Below are 17,105 nucleotides of genomic sequence, written 5' to 3'. Positions count from 1 at the left end.
TAGAGTATTGAAAACAATAATAAATAATTAATGATAGATATCAAAACACAAGAACTACAGTTATACAACTAGTATACATTTTAAAACTTAAGAACGATTCATGAGGTTCAAACCTTTATAAGCTCGTCGTGTTTTAAGCAGGAGTTTGAAATTTTACTTTTTCATATTAAAATATATCTATTTCTCGATCATTTTTCAAACATGACTTTTACTTATAGACAGGGTAAAGACTCCATAAATATATGTTTTGGGCTTGGGCCAAATTTAATTTTGAAATAGAACCAGACCCAACAGTCCAATACGAAGACATTTTCTTAAAACGAACACAAGCCGCCACAGCAAGTATAAGATTCGGATTTCAAATTGCACAGTGAAAAAGCACGTACAAAAAGGGAAAGAAGAATCAGAGAGAATCATTGAAATGGAGAACAAGGAAAATTTGAAGCTTGTGGTTAAACTCACCATAGCTACTTGTCTAACAGTAGCCATTTCCATATTCATAGCAAAAAGCTACCAAAAAGTTCGAAGACACAACAGGAAGAAGCAACAAAAGAAACATTCATGTTATCTTAATGCTGAAATCAGACCTCAATCTCATTTCAAACGAGTTCTTGCTGATAACTCTTATTCTCAATTCAAACACCTCAAATTCGACAACACTAATGGTGCAATACAATATAATTTATTTAGTTTTAATTTGTTTTTTGAAACCCTAGCTGAATTATTGTGAATGTGTGTGACAGAGGATTCTACAAATTTGCATCCATATAAGGAGGAGATTACGGAGTTGATGAAGAGTTCTAATGCTGAATTTTTGGAGCATTTTGGTGGAAATTTTGAGGATTTTACAATGCGTGAATCGTATGTATGGGTTGAGAGTGAGTCTCAATTGATGGAGCTTGCGGAAGTGTTGAGTAAGGAGAGAGTGTTTGCAGTTGATACAGAGCAGCATGGTTTGAGATCATTTTTAGGCTTCACAGCTCTAGTTCAGGTTTATTCTTCTCTTGATTAATCACGTGCTTCCCATTGTTAAAAATGTCCTCGACGGAAATCAAAGTTTTTTTTTTTTTTTTACTGAGATTCGTGTCATTGATGGATGCATTTACATTGTTGTTAACTTTAATCTTTCACAATTGTAATGAACCACCACTTCCGTGCCTCAATCCCTGCTCCCTTTTCATGCTACCATAAGTTATCTACATCCCAAGTTCCCAACCAAACGCTTTAAACTGGTTTTCTTAAAACAATTTATATCATTGTATTGTACCTTTTGCATGTTCTGAGCAGATATCAACTGAAAGGGAAGATTATCTTGTGGATACAATAGCTCTGCATGATGTTATGGCCATTCTTCGTCCTGTATTTGCCAATCCGGAAATTTGCAAGGTGATCTTGTTAATTTATGTGCTGATTAATTTGTTATGTTTCTTATTTGATATATAAATTGCAAGCTGGTAACTCAGCAGTAGAAGGGTACTCCATTTCACAACCCACACTTGTGGTGCATAGTGCTTATCAGAATAGCTAATCTTTTGCTTCTTCCTAATACTCCCTCTGTCCATGTTTAACTTGACACACTCCTTAAGAAACACTAAATAAAATGGTAATTTTACTATATCACCCCTGATTATTATAAGCAAGAGGCAAATTTAGTATTTCTAGAACATTGATGCACCACTAAAATCAAGAAGAAAAAATTCTACTAAGTGGGAATTGAACTTTAGTCCTTTAGGTAAATAACTCAACATCCAAATAAGTGCACCATTTAGCCTTGTTATAGCATGGACGTGAACATATAACATTATACCAATTTTAGAAAATATATACATAAAACATCTAGTTTTACGGAGAGACCTGTTAGAGTGGGTATAAGTCCCACATTTGTTGAAGAATGGACTAGTGGTCTGTTTATATGGATTTGGGCAATCCTCCCCTCATGAGCTAGCTTTTGAGGTTGAGTTAGGCCCAGGTCCATATCTTTACATGATATCAGTCCTAGGTCCATCCCCGTTTGGGGTCTCGGTCCACGTTCTAGTTGGGCCTAGGCGTGAAGGGGGTATTAGAGTGGGTAAATGCCCCAAATTGGTTGGGGAATGGACTGATGGTCTTCTTATATGAACTTGGGCGATCCTCTCCTCATGATCTAGCTTTTAGGGTTTAGTTATGCCCAACTGTCATCATATCTTTACAAGACCATGGGTTCACATGCCCTAGTTTTAGTATATAAATTCGCCACTGATTATAAGTCTATCTCACTCATCGGGAAATGAATTGGAAGTACTTAATGGTAAGGGTAAAATAGGTATAAAGTAGTAAATTATCCCTTGTTTTTTCAAACTGGACAAGTAAAAGTGGACGGAGCGAGTAGTTCTCAAGTGACTCATCAAAAGGTGTTGTTTTTCCTGTTATAGGTATTCCATGGTGCAGATAACGATGTTCTTTGGCTTCAACGGGATTTCCACATATATGTTGTTAATCTATTTGACACTGCAAAGGTAAGGTGTCAAGTTATTGTATATCCTTTTGTCTAATGAAATGAAAATTTTAACTGAAGATGCATAGTGTGTTTTTCTTGTGTATGATTGACAATGATGTTTCTTATTTAGTTTTAAGCCGCTGTTGTTTTGTTTTATTCCAGGCTTGTGATGTGTTGTCTAAACCACAAAGGTCTTTGGCATATTTGCTGGATACGTACTGTGGCATTGTCACGAATAAACTATTACAGGTATAGAAAGAATCTTGCTGGATACGTCATCTTCTTTTGCATACACTTCTGTTTCCTCCATGGGTTGTTGTTGCTATCTTTACTGTTGATGAGTTGTGATGGATGGATCTTTTTAATCTATATTTCTTTATTATTATCAGTGTCATATTTTTGGTGGATTTGAATTCTGAGTGGAACTTAGGAATGTAATAGATTTTCATAGAATTGTGGAAAGGAATACGATAATTATGTCTGAGTTCTAGATTGTATTTATCTCTCTCGAAATGTCACTTTCATTTCCCTTTTCCTCAGAGCTGATGCATTAAGACTAATTGTGTCCCTTGAAGTAAAGAATTCCTTAAATAATGGTGCTATTAGATGAAAACTGCAAATTAATTGATTATGTAGGTAGTGTGAGTGTGTGTGACCGCAGCACTGGTGCTTCCCTTCTTGCTACCATCTCTTAAATTGTTAGCGCAACAAGATTTGCACTTATATTGCCTCTGAGCAGAGTGGACACTTTGAAAAGGAATATAGACACTGGCAATTGCTCTTTGGAATAGGTAACACTGTGGTTTATGAACGTAAAGTGGCTGGCCATTATCCTCTGATCAGCAAACATGATTTTCAGTGGATACATTGGTGATTTGAGATATTTCATGCTATACTGTAGTGTTGGTGCACTGCTCTTATAGTTCAGCTGAGAAAATCTTGATCTAAACTACAGTTCTATTCTTTATTAAAACTTTAGAAAGAAGACTGGAGGCAACGTCCACTTCCTGCTGAAATGGTGCAATATGCTCGAACTGATGCACACTATTTGATGTACATCGCACATCGTCTTTCTTGCGAGCTCAAACAACATGATACTGGTATGGGTCTCCACTTATGTAAACAAATAAACATTAGTCTTCTACTCTCCTGACTAATATGTGGAAGTGTATACACTTATTATCTCTATGAGTGGAGAGCTTGCTGAGATCCTCTCAGTATACACTTCTGCAAACTTGTTGGTTGGATACAAATTATGGTTTGTTGAGCATCTCTAAGGTTGAGAGGAAGTGTGTGTTATTATTCAGCTCTTATACTATGCAATCAAGTCCTTGTAGCCATGTGCTGAAGGAACTTTTTGGTAATATTTATTGAGTTCAAGCCCTCTTTCACTTATGAGGGTTACTTTTGCATTTATTAAATCTGAAAACCTAATGTGACATGAAAGTTGAAGGAGCTTAAATGGTTCTGCCGTCCCAATTTATATGACATTCTTTTTATATTTTGGCATCCCAAATATATAATATCATTTTTCAAATGCTATTATTTTACAACTTTCACAAGGTTCAAGCATTCACATCTAAAAATAACCAAATTTAAGTTGTAGTGATCTTTTCTCATCAAGCTTATCTTGTAACTATTACTTCAATACTTTCTTCTACTACAAACTTGTTTAATATGCTAGTTAAAGTAGTACAAATCCATGTCTGGTCACATAAAATGGAAGGGAGTACATAGTATAACTTGCATCCTTGCTGGACATAGTGTTTTAAGGTGACATAGGTTTTTTGAAGGTCAGTATGAATGGGTCCTAAGCAATAGCTGATAATTTGAGTAAAGGATAGTGAATAGTTTGGGGCTTTACTGCTGAAGAACTCTGTTGGAAGTAGCTTAAGCTTACCAATGTTCATTAAAAAGGTCGCACTTCCACTTGGGTGCCCATGAGTACATCATGCTGATAGGAAGTTTGTTCTTCAGAAAAAGATCATAGAATTGTAAGTTTGATTGGCAAAATTTGTTAGCAAAACAACTAAGATGTTAAAGCTCTAGATATAACTACACTATAACTGTGGTTAATGGCTATTTTTCAATTATTCCAATGGCGCTTGCTATATTTTGATATTCGGAATGATGGGCTTCTGTGGTCATTCACTGTCTAGAAGATAAAGGATTAACTTTGATAGTTTCTAAAGGTCTATGAATCTTTTTAGTATGAACTTGTGTGTTAGTAGAACATGTAGAGAACTTCTAATATTTTCTAAACCCAAATTATTGAATATTGGAACCGGGGGGACCAAACAGAGCAAAATCGATAGTGTTGATTCCTATAGCTAGCCCCACCTAGCTTGGGGTTGAGGTGTAGTTGTTCTTCTTGTTATTAAAATTTTCCCAAGGTAATCCTTTAATTAATTGACTCATCTGAAGTATTAAAATCCTGAAGATATTTGTGTAACAGAAAATTTATCACATCTCAGAGACAAGTCCATTTTTGTACTTGAGGCCACCCGGCGTTCCAATTCAATCTGTTTACAACTTTTTTCAAAAGAGTGTGAAACTTACCCAGGAGAATCTGCTGCATCATCTATTATCTCCCGTTATCAGAGTGATAAAGGAAGTTTTATGTTAAGTTCTGATGAGTCAAAGGTACTATTCTTTGTATGCTTTTTTTCTTCTTTAGACAGTTTGATTTCTGAGTGCTGATTACTTCTTTTTTGGTGTTAGTTCCATGAACTCGTGAGGCGATTGTGTGCTTGGAGAGATTTAATGGTAAGTAGTATTTGGATCATAATATAATCTCTTTATCATCATAATGTCGTGTGACAGATTCTGTCAATCAAAAAAACATCATTCATAATTACCAACACACTGTTATTTATTTGATCTTTGTATGATTTCAGCACTGGAAATTATATAGTATATAGCATATATAAGCTACTTGAATGATATTCCATTTATGATTTCCATCTGCATAGCTTCCCTTTAACATTTATTTGGTGCACTTGTTTCTTAAACCCAATTTCGATTTTTGATATTTTGCTTATGTTCTTTGAGCTTACTTTATTCAATTTGCGTCTTTCTAGGCTCGTGTACATGATGAAAGCTTGAGATATGTTTTATCTGAGCATGCCATTATTGCACTTGCAGCTAAAGTACCTACAGCAGAATTGGATATATGCAACACAATATCAGAAGCCGATCAGAATCTAGACTGTCAGAGTAGTAGCAGCTTATTTCAGTCTCTTTCATCTGTGGTTTGCAGTCACTTGGACGATCTCGAGTACTTGTTTTTAGATGAAACAGGAATGAATGATGACAATTGTAAGTTGATTCTTCAAAATTGCCTTGGGTCGGATGGGAGCTGTCCTCTTTCTGTATACAACTATGCTCTACTATCCAAATCTAGCTTGAAGATGCCAGTTAGATCTGCTTTCAAGCAAAATAGACTGAAAAATTCCAAGCAATTTGCTAAGAAGGCTTCTCGGAAGTTGTTTGTCCAAAAATTTTCTTGCAAATCTCCTGTTTACCACAATTGTAGGATTTTTGCAAATGATGGAAGATTATTATGTTATTGTGATCGTAGAAAACTTGAATGGTTAGTGAAATATTGGGTTCTTTTTCTTGTCTTCTTCAATGATTGATACTTGAAGTTAATATGGGATCTGAAACCTTGTTGCAGGTATGTCAGCCGAAATTTGGCAAAACTTATTGAAGAGGACCCTCCTGCTATAATGCTTCTTTTTGAACCTAAAGGTCGCCCTGAAGATGAGGGCAATGATTTTTACATCCAAAGTAAGAGAAATATTTGTGTTGGCTGTGGTGAAGGAAATCACTATTTACGTTATCGAATCATACCTTCATGCTATAGAATGCACTTCCCTGAGCATTTAAAGAGCCATCGCTCTCATGACATTGTCCTTCTTTGTGTGGATTGCCATGAAGTTGCTCATGCTGCGGCTGAGAAATATAAGAGAAAGATAGCTACAGAATTTGGGATACCACTTTTTGTTCGTCGAATAGTCGATTCTAATCAAAATGAGAATTCATCAGAGTCATCTGTGCCAAAGTTAAATGTAGAGGAGGAAGGAGTATCTCCTTTGCAGTTGCGTACAGCAGCCATGGCGTTACTACGTCATGGATCAAGAATGCCAGCTAAACGCCGAGAAGAATTAATAATGGTATGAAAGTTTAGCATATATTTAGTATATACATGTACTCTTAGCTAATATAACTAAAGGAATCTTCAATATTGTATTGCTTAATTTGCTAATAGCAATGCTTAGATTTAAACTGCTTTTCTCTTTAGAACTGCTTGCAACCATAGAAATGCTAGTTTCTTGGTGGTGGCCCTTTGCATCGCTTAATGGGACCTAAGAAGTGGATTCATCAAGACTCAGCATCTGGTAGATGGCTGAATTTAGAACTTCAAACTGGAATATATTTTCTGATTAGACACTAATTGTGTTCAATAACAAAAGCAGGTCACTTTGTTGCTGGTGCCAACTAGAACAACAACTATGCCTTAGTCCCAAACAAGTCGAGGTCGGCTATATGAATCCTCACTAACCATGTTCGTGACAATGGTGCCAACCAAAACGTTCTTCAACTTTTAAGTAGATGCAGTTTAACTTACATGAGGAAAAATGCTAGTTTATGTTAAATGTGTGATAATTCCATAAGGTCAATGATGATGTATGATGGTTCAATATTTGATTTTACCACATTTGACTATATAGACTAATAAATATAATTAAATATCATAGCATACATAGATAACATTGTTGTAATTAATATTTAGAAAAGAAATATCAGCATAATTAGATGTTAAAGTTAATTAAAGAAGCATATTAGATGTTAAAAGTGTGAAAAGTTGTACATAGTTCCAAACTTTTATGATAGGAGACAACTCAGTATTACATGTAATGACAGACACTCCACTTATAATTTTTTTTTTTTTAAAACACTTCCAATTGAATTATTCAATAGTATGAATTTCATTCCTCCTGTTTCAGTTCCATCAGTATCTAATTTCATAATTTGTTGACAACCCTCCAGGTTTGCTTTTCTCTACTATTGACTGTGAAGGTGTAAACTTATCATCTTAGTTCGCTTTCACCTTCGATCTGCTTCATTCTTGTTCTTTTTCTATCTCCTTTCCTTTTTCCTTTTGCTGCCCTATTTTATGTGTAGTAGTTAATTGCTGTTTGATGGTCAATCTATTCACTCAACAACAGCAACATACCTAGTGTAGTCCCACAAGGTGGAGTCTGGGGGGTAGAATGTATGCAGATCTTACCCCTACCTTACATAGGTAGAGAGGCTGTTTTCGAAAGACCCTTGGCTCAGGTAACACATATCACAGAATATACGGAAGAAAAGGGATATAACAAGTACTAGAGGAAGCATCACATAGCATATAGAAAAGAAATGGTAACATCAACAAAGTAATGTGATAATCAAGACACAATTGGTAGTGATATATATCGCTGGACAGAGAACTATGCCAAAAACTGCTAATACTACTGGTATTAAAGGAGAAACAGGTACAAGGCGCCAAACTACCACCAAGCCTAACTCGCAGAAAATTGAGAAAACATTCAACTATCTACTGACCTTCTACCCTAATCCGCTATCTCCAAATCGTCCTATCTAAGGTCATGTCCTCGGTGAGCTTTGATGTGTCATATCTTGTCTAATCACCTACCCCAGTACTTCTTCGGCCTACCTCTACTCCGCCTCGAACTCGCCATCGCCAAGCTCTCGTACCTCCTCACTTTGACCTCTTCACATGCCCGAACCATCTCAGCATCACTCCCTCATCTTGTCCAGAATGGAAGCCACTCCTACCTTGTCCCAGATGTGCTCATTCATAATCTTATCCGTCCTAGTACATGACTACATTCATACATCCACCTTAGGGTCAATCTATTCACTCATAACAATCATATTTTCCATTACCATGTTGGAATAAGTTATTAACGTTTAGAAGAGAATTTTCAGTATCTTGTAATTTTGCTCAAGTTCATTATCAAGAAGACTAGCATATAGCAAGGAGCAATATCTTGATGTTTAAGCCAAAATGGTCAACCCTGTCAAACACTATCAAGTGCTTTGATTTGGTGACACCAATTGCTTTGTGCATGAATCTGAGACATGGTTATTATCAGAGAAATGGAAAAGAAGAAAACCTGACAAAAAGCTTGGTTTTATTATTAATATAAAGGCCAACAGTTCTTCTCTGGTGAAATATATACCACTCAATGGTGATAATAATACAGTCCTCTCTCGTTAGATGTTTTAGACTGGAGACGTAATATGTATATTATCCTTTAATTCTGTTTCTGTTGGTTCTTCCACCTTACTCTTTCTTGTAACTTGCATCCTCGTTCTGCAGTAGTGAGTTAAATTTGAATGAACTGCTTTGGATGTACTTGCTGAATTTTGCATCATGCAATCACTTGCATATTTCTTTGTGCTTATTTTTGATGTTTCGGGTGTCTTAATCATCTGTTTTCTGGCATCTTTACTCTCTCCATCAATTTAAGTAATCCTTTCAATTGCTGAGTTGTTTAAAACTGCTAATAGTTGAAAACTTTCTTATTGTCTTTGTTATTGTAGATTGTCAGAAACTATTATGGTGGACGGGAAGTTTCTGATGAAGATCTCGAAAGAGCTTTGTTAATTGGGATTAGTACTAATAGGAGAAAGCGATTTGAGAAAAAGAGAATGTTAGCTTGCAAAGATTCTAGTAGAAGTACCACATCAGATGATAAGCTAGATAACAAGCAAGCCAAAGGAGCATCTCCGCCTGAGGAAATTTCAGATAATTCAAGCAACAATGAAGAAAATACCAATGCATTACCAATAGAGGACATGACTATTAGTGATTCACATTTTGGGGTCAATGATGGGTCCTCTATTGTTCATAACAATGATGTCCCGCTCAAAAGAGAATCCATAGTGAAACAGGATGATATTCTTTCGGAGTCATATGTTGATGAAAGCTGCGATGTGTCTAATGGAACTGCTAATTCCATTGCTAATATAAATGCTAGTGTATCATCCAAACGAGACTCAAAGCTCTCACTATTAGGGCATGGACCACATGGGAAGCAAGTTGTTAATCATCTACTCAAAGAGAATGGGGAGGAGGGAATTCGTGAATTTTGTCAGAGATGGAGGCAAGTTTTTGTTGAAGCTGTTCATCCACGCTTCTTACCTGCTGGCTGGGATATAATGCACAGGTTAGGAATCCACTGTCATCTCCATCTAACATTTGATCTTTTAAACGAAATAGGATTTTATACAATCGATATAAAATGATATTGACCTTTCATTTTAATATCTACATGTGTGTTTGGTATGAGGGAGCATATTTTCCATGGAAAATGTTTTCCTAGAAAAGGTTTTCTTGGAAAACAAGTTGGTTTCTTATTTATTTTCTTATGTTTGGTAAGTAAGCAAAAAAAATTGTTATTTCAAGACCATTTATATGTGATCTAGCAAAAACCTATAGAGGTGGAAGGGGTGGGATGGTCAAGGGGTAGGGGTTGGGGGCGTTGGGTGCCTTGGGTGGGGAAGATACAATAAACATAGAATATCACTTATGGAACTTGTTCCGTTAAGGAAGTCATATTCCTCATTTTTAAGCAACTTGTTTTCCTAGAGAAAATGTTCTCCAAAAATTTTGTCCAACCAAAGATGGGAAAATAAGAAAACATCCACACCAAACACAGCTTCAAGATACTACCACAAGATGAGAGGTTAAAGTTTTAGTTTGTTTGAGGAGTTTAAGTACGAATGTTATGCTGGTAGAGTGTGATTAGGACACTTTGAGATATAGTGAAAGAGCACATTATAGAATAAAATCAGTCCCAATAACATATGCTAGCATAAATATGCATAAGCACACATAAGTGGTGAATTTGTCATTTTGGGTATAGATAAATACTTGGTGCATCTAAGAAATAAATACGTCCTCTCTTCTCCTTCTCAATAACTAGCACCATTCTCTTGTAACTTTTCTTCCACTAACCTTAAAATGAAAGGTTCCATTGTTGTTCTGGTCAAATGCTATATAGCTTGTGTGTGCTGAAGCTGTTAATCAGTATTCTTAGAGGCATAGATCACGGATCATATGATATAGATGTGCAACTTTAGTTTGGGGAAGCAATTTGGATTTGTGAGAAGCGATACTTTTTCTTTGTTCAAAGGCACTGATGTGGCATATATTTTTTCCAGTGGTAGAAGAGACTTCGGAGAGTTCAGCGTCTACAATCCTTCTGTGAAAACAACTCCTGCATCTGCTTCTGAGCAGTAGTGACTACGACAAAGGCAAGTAGCTGATACTGCAACTTTCTCTGACCGTACTCTCTGTTGAGTTGTGAAAGGAGAGTGGTTACTTGTAATGCTGTCTTCTTGTAATTTTGAGCTTGAAGCTCTTTATAGATTATGCTATATGCCTTTGGTTTTGCCCTTATCTATACCAATACAAGTTTCAATGGTCCACTTTTTTAGTGTATCTGTTCCCCTCTTACTATTATATTTTCTAGTCATGATTTATTTGTTATATAGTTCCTTTGAACGCTTTAGGTGATTTGATATTCTTAGAAAAGGAATAATTTACCAACTCTAGAAAACATGAAATTGAAAAGGAAAGAAATTAAAGTAAACGTAATTTAAATACTGGGGTCATTTGTTTTGTGTTACACTGTGAGGGATGGCTTCTGTCTCTGTTATCAGACAAGTTACATCTTTTTTATACTTCTTCTTTTCACTTTGGAATTGATCTAAACACTAAATTATGTTAGGGTTTTGCAAGTAGCTCTTAACATGTGTGGTTTGGCAACAACTACTCTTAGCACCAATGATGGTGGCCTATAGCTCTACACTTGTATGTTACTAATTTCATTAGCTGCCCTAAGTAGGCGTTTGATCATAGATTCCAAATATTCACTATAGGAAATTGGAGTTGAAGATGAGGTTGTGTATGGTTGTAATCTTTGCAAATGAGACCTTGACTTTCTTTCTTCAAGGGGTCTTTTTTCTATCATTTAATATTGTGCCTAAAAACTTATCTTTTCCCTCATCTGACTTTGTGTTTAGTAAAGTCTACAACATAGGAAAATGATGTCTATTGTAGTAGTAAAGAGGAGAAGAGGTATCAGCATCAGAATAAATTTTAGGTTGTAAATTGTAATGTTAAAGCTAGTGCTGTGTAGATGCTCAAATAGATAAACTTTAGAAGAAGCAAAGCAATTGGGTGAGCTCAGAAAGTTTAAGATATTTCCTTGTTTCGTGGGCCAAAGACACCAAGATATTTCGTCAAGTGGCCTTTTTGGAAGATTCTTCCTTGTTTCGTGTGTTCCCCAACCTTCCATATTTCCTTCAACATTATTAGTGTTGAGTTTACGTTTATACACCAATGCTATAAAAAGAAATTCCGTCCAATGTAGTTTCACAAGTGAGGTCTACGGAGAGTAGTGTATACATAGATCTTACATATATCTTTGTAAGGTAGAGAGATTGTTTTCGATAGACCATTGGATCAAGAAAATTGTTTTTCCAATGAAAATAGTAATACTAATTGATATGTTATACTCCCTCTGTCACATGTTTTGAATTTCGATATTCAAACATGTCTATCTTTTACCGTAAAATTTTTATATATCTTTTAAATTTTTTGAATTGTCAATTGTTGTGACTTATAGTACTTTTTACATAGTTTACAAATATATAAATTTCATTTTTAAAAAAATTGAAGATTCCATGAGCAATTTTTCTGTCAAACTTATATAGTTTGAAACTTTGAAAAATAAAATGTGTCACATAAATTGAAACTAAGGAGTAATAGATTAAATTATACTCATGGTGAAATAAAATTATACCTATTAGTGACCAGTGTATGTGACTTTGGATCCTTTTATGCCTGTTTATTGTTTGCATGTTGTTAATGATTCTTTCTATTTTATACCAATTTAAGATGATAAATGCAGTAATTTTTTTGTTGAACCAGGTAAAGAAACTGTATGTGTAATTGGACATATACATCTTGTGTTGTGTGAGGTTCATTTTTTAACTAATTTTGTAACTAATTTTCTTGATTTGCTGGATCCTTTGTGGATAATGAAGTAAATTGAAATTTACGAGGGTTAAAATAAAAAAAGCTTATGGTAGATACTTTCTCATCCAAAAATGAGGAAAGACGTATAAATTGACAAAATGCTTTAGTGAATTGAAAATAAATCTGGATTCGGATATTTCCAAATAGGATAGTTGTTGAAGCCTTGGCAAATAAATTTGAAGTGCATGAAAACTGGCATGTCAGTGAGGTGGCAGATTCTGGAACAAATTGAAAAAAAAAAATAGTTTGGAAACTAACCCAAATTAAAAAGACTAGTACTGTATCATATATCTGATCGTGATTAGGACAATCCCAATTTTATTAAACACTTTATTTAATCTTATGTCAATGTCTTTAAAGAATTTATAATAATGTAGTGGACTTTTTTTATAGGAACCTCTTTCTTTGTATTCCCTCCGTTCATTTTTACTGGAATGTTGTGGGAAAGGGGTTAGACTAACTATCGGAACAAGCAAATTTCCCTTTAGCCACTCGCGAATGGGCATCAAAAAGGAACTCCCACTAAAACCCCAAGGAAGATTGGACTTTCTAAAAAAAAAAAATATCACGCGGAGCGTGTCACGAGATATATCGCTCTCGGACTTCTTACGGTAAGGCCAATGCACCAGCCAGCTAGTGTGGTGGCTGTTTATGATAGCCCTTTTCAGTTCCAATGCGCGGAATCGAAAAAAAAAATTCTCAAAATAGATGTTTCAAAATAGACTTCTATGAATGCCTCTGTTCAGTTCTTGCTCCGGTTGGTTTACGAATCAAAGGAGACTAACAAACTACAACAAAAGCAAGTGCGCCGGTCGGATTGACTAAACCAATGCAACAATCAAGAAGGCGATCGAGAAGACATGAGTTCCCAAACCTGAGTTCACCCGTTTGCCCGAAGATGAAGGGGAATCAGCCCTTCAATTCAAGATAGAGGCTTTCGTCATCGTCAAAATTCTGGGGCAGGGCAAATTATATAGAGAAAGGAGACTTATTTCAAAATGGTTCAGGTAGCTCAGCTGGACTGAAACTATCCGATAAATTAACCTACGTGCTGTGAATGCCGAAATTGGGATAATCGTCCAGGTCTTATTGTGAAAGAAAAAAGCCGCTCCGCCACAGCAGACGGGTTGCTTCCTCTGGATCAAAAAAGAAAGAATTTCTTTTCTGAAAAAAAACACTATTCCGTTCTCAGCGGAAACCCGCCTTAGAGATTGAACGACAATAAGATAAGGCAATCTTTTGATAGAGGGGAAGAGGTAAAGCACAACCGATTCTGTGGCACAAGATGCGCTGGTATTGCAAAAGCAGGAATGAGTTCACAAGGCGGCCACTCAACTGTTTGAGCGCAATGCAGTGGTGTTGGTTTCGATTCGACAAAGGTAGAATGCCTTGGTCGAGAAAAAGAACTGCGCTAGTCGGAATTTGGGAAAAGATAGAGAGATCTCTAGCCTCTCCTGATCAAATTGAGAGTTCGCTTTACCAGTCCATGAATATGCCGCACCCGAGTTTTTCTAGTTGGATTTGCTCCCTCACTGTCGTTCAATGAGAATGGATAAGAGGCTCGTGGGATTGACGCGAGGGGGCATGGATGACTATATTTCTGGGAGTTATTTTGTATCTATTTAGTGATCAGCCCGCTACTTTCTTTGATCCCACTCGGTCTTCCTTTTCTATTTTCTTCCAATAGTTTGACCTATCCAGCTCTACCACTGAGCTGTTGAGTAACAACGAATTTTTACTGGTTACAGTTTAACTTGGCACACCCATTAAGAAAATAATTATTGATATAAATATTTTACCAAATTATCCCCTATTAAATGATGTCTTGAAAAATAAGTATTTAAGGTTGAAAATCAATGCGTATAAAAGATTGTTCAATAGTTATGATGTTACGAGTTTGATTTCAAACATTTCTTTCTTATTACTCTTAAAATGACGAATATTTCACATTCTCTATTACCTAAGTTATAAAGAAAAACTATAAATCAATTAGATAAATTTATTATGTTTTTGAAATAAAATATGAAAAACACTTGTTCCAAAAGTCCACTTACAAAATTACATGAGGTATATTATTTGTTCAAGAGCCAATCAAATTAGTATGAAGACAACATTCAATTCATAGGCTTTTTTTTCTTATAGAAAAGTCTTATGGTGTCTAATAATTTGAACAGTTGTGAAAAAGCGAAAGGTCAGCCGAGAAGAGAAGTTCAATTCGTCCAACTACACATTTCCTTTTCAACATGAATAAATATAAGTATATTTTTACTCGTCTATGGTTTCAAAAATAAAATTAATTCTATTTGTCATCTTTGATATTAATAATTTTATTCCTCAAATTATTTCACAAAATCTAATACTATGCATCAATTAATACGAATATTATGGTAAACTCTTCGTATTGATTACTATCTGTGCGAAATCGAAAGCAAAGAGTATTTTATAAATTAAAAAGAGAAAAAGTGGCCCAAGGGTTTTGTAAAAGCCCTTATTGAGGGGTGCCCATTCGTATCTTTCTTTAGTCGGGGAACCTTCACCCTTCCTTTCCCTCAACTAATTCTCTACTTGTGTTTTTAAAAAAATTCACTCAAGACTTTTTCCCTTTTAAAATTTTTATTTTATGTATATATCTTTAATCATTTTCTTATAAAATGTATTAAGTACACTTACTTTTGTACGTACTTTTGAAAGGGAGGTACCATAAACTTGGTATTTTTCGACGTAGAATATAAATATATATGTAAGAATTTATGAAATTATAACAAATTAGAGATAAATCTATAACTATAAATATTCAATGGGTTAAATAAAAGTTTAAAAAATTAAATTCTAAATTCACATCGAAAGACGGAGGATTAGAGAGTGTTTGGTGGTGGTGGGAGGGGGGGGGGGGGATAATTATCATATTTAAAATTATAAAATTTGTTTTTCTTATTTTATGATTAAAAAAAAATTGATTAACAAAACATAAAAAAAATAAAAATATATTTCTAGTGAAAACAAACCCTCGATTGTTGGTAATTTAGGACCATGAAGCATATGTTTTCCTCATCTTTCTCGAAGAATCAAATGTTTTTCCAAAATATTTTCAAAAGAATATAAATGATTCGTCTCCTTTTTTGGCCAGGCCAGATAACACATGACTTCATTCGTTTAATTCTGACTTTTAGTTTAAAAAATGTCCTTATTTTCACATTAATTAAAATAAGGTTAAATAATTTTTTTAATCCCTATGTTAATGCTATATTCTGATTTTAGTTCTTATATTATACAACTTATCATCATTGACCTTCAATTATATTATATGAGTGATTTTGATTTTTAACTTATTACTAACAGAAATAGATACTAATTGAGACACGTATCTTGAAGAATCTATTAATAAACTTTACAAGATCAATACTTCTCAAATTAGATTTAATATTAAAACTATCCTGTCTATTAAATTTGAAGGCATTTAGTTACTGTAGGATCAAAATCACTCACATAATATAATTGAAGATCAATGACGATAATCCGAATGATAAAAGAATTAAAATCATAATATAATATTAATATAGGGACTTAAAGTGCTATTTTCTCTTTAATTAATATGTACATTGATATAGTAGTTAATTGTTATGGGGCCAATTGATTGAATAATTGTTCACTAAAATAATAATAGTGGAGTGAAAAAGAAAAGCAAGAAGAAAGAGAAGGACTTTAATGCAAATTTCCATGGGTGACTTGTGGCCTGTGGAAGTGTGCCACAAGCCCCAATAATAGTCATTTCTTCCTTTATCTACATTTAAAAAAATAAAATTAATTGATAAAAATAGAACGAACTCCCTCATTATTTACTCCAATTTAACAATAAAACTTATAAATTGAACAAGAATATTTTATTTATAAACTCAAAAATTCTTGAATCTTAACTCAAGTCCTCTTTATTTTTACATAGAGTTTTCTTGTTTGATATATTTTTCGTATATTGAAAATAATTAGTAACATCTCTATTTATAATAATACGAAATCAAATTAAACTAAAATTAGAAAATCTATTTCAAACTAAGATAAACAAATTCTAACTAAATATTAATTAATAAATACTAAAAACAATAAATTCTAATCGACTTAAAATTTCTATTCCAATCTGCTTTTTGTTTTTTTTGTTACCGTAAAACTAAAAAGAAAGTGATACTATCGGTAATAATATCGATTACATGGATGGTTTCATAGAAAAAAAAAACATATTGAAGAAGATGTCGTCAATCGATCTTTATATTTTCTCTGTCCCACTTTATATATAACACTTTTTTTTTTAATGTCAGACAATTTAAGTTTAATCGAAAATTTACACATGAAATATTCAATTTTTTAAAATGACATTTATATATTTGTAAAGTACATAAAAAAATACTGCAAGTCACAATAATTGATAAACCAAAATGATTAAATGATCTATGATCAAATATAGACTTGTTTAAATCTTTATGTACGAAAAATATCACATAAAATGAGACGAAAATA

The 17,105-nt window shown here is 34.2% G+C and overlaps 1 protein-coding gene across 1 annotated transcript; it reads left to right on the top strand.

Annotated features, from left to right (window-relative positions):
- The first annotated feature begins 360 nt into the window (after positions 1-360).
- LOC125817525 (protein RRP6-like 3) lies at positions 361-10,939 on the top strand. The gene is made up of 12 exons (XM_049497068.1): positions 361-665; positions 744-991; positions 1,288-1,386; positions 2,412-2,495; positions 2,639-2,725; positions 3,456-3,576; positions 4,932-5,119; positions 5,198-5,242; positions 5,557-6,068; positions 6,153-6,651; positions 9,092-9,717; positions 10,715-10,939. Exons 1-12 carry the CDS (start codon positions 422-424, stop codon positions 10,791-10,793), a joined length of 2,832 nt encoding a protein of 943 aa, XP_049353025.1. The 5' UTR covers positions 361-421; the 3' UTR covers positions 10,794-10,939.
- Positions 10,940-17,105: the final 6,166 nt, after the last annotated feature.

Source organism: Solanum verrucosum, unplaced genomic scaffold, assembly GCF_900185275.1.
Source record: "Solanum verrucosum unplaced genomic scaffold, falcon-dt-bn FXZP01000280.1, whole genome shotgun sequence".
Lineage (NCBI taxonomy): Eukaryota > Viridiplantae > Streptophyta > Magnoliopsida > Solanales > Solanaceae > Solanum > Solanum verrucosum.
The sequence above is the reverse complement of the archived record's forward strand: the minus strand, read 5'-3'. Positions and strand labels throughout refer to the sequence as shown.

Excerpts from the sequence above, each read along its gene's own strand:
- LOC125817525 (XM_049497068.1), top strand. The coding sequence starts at position 422 with ATGGAGAACAAGGAAAATTTGAAGCTTGTGGTTAAACTCACCATAGCT. Across the intron at positions 1,387-2,411 it reads CCAATCCGGAAATTTGCAAG|GTATTCCATGGTGCAGATAA; the intron begins GTGATCTTGTTA and ends TTCCTGTTATAG. Across the intron at positions 9,718-10,714 it reads GGCTGGGATATAATGCACAG|TGGTAGAAGAGACTTCGGAG; the intron begins GTTAGGAATCCA and ends TATTTTTTCCAG.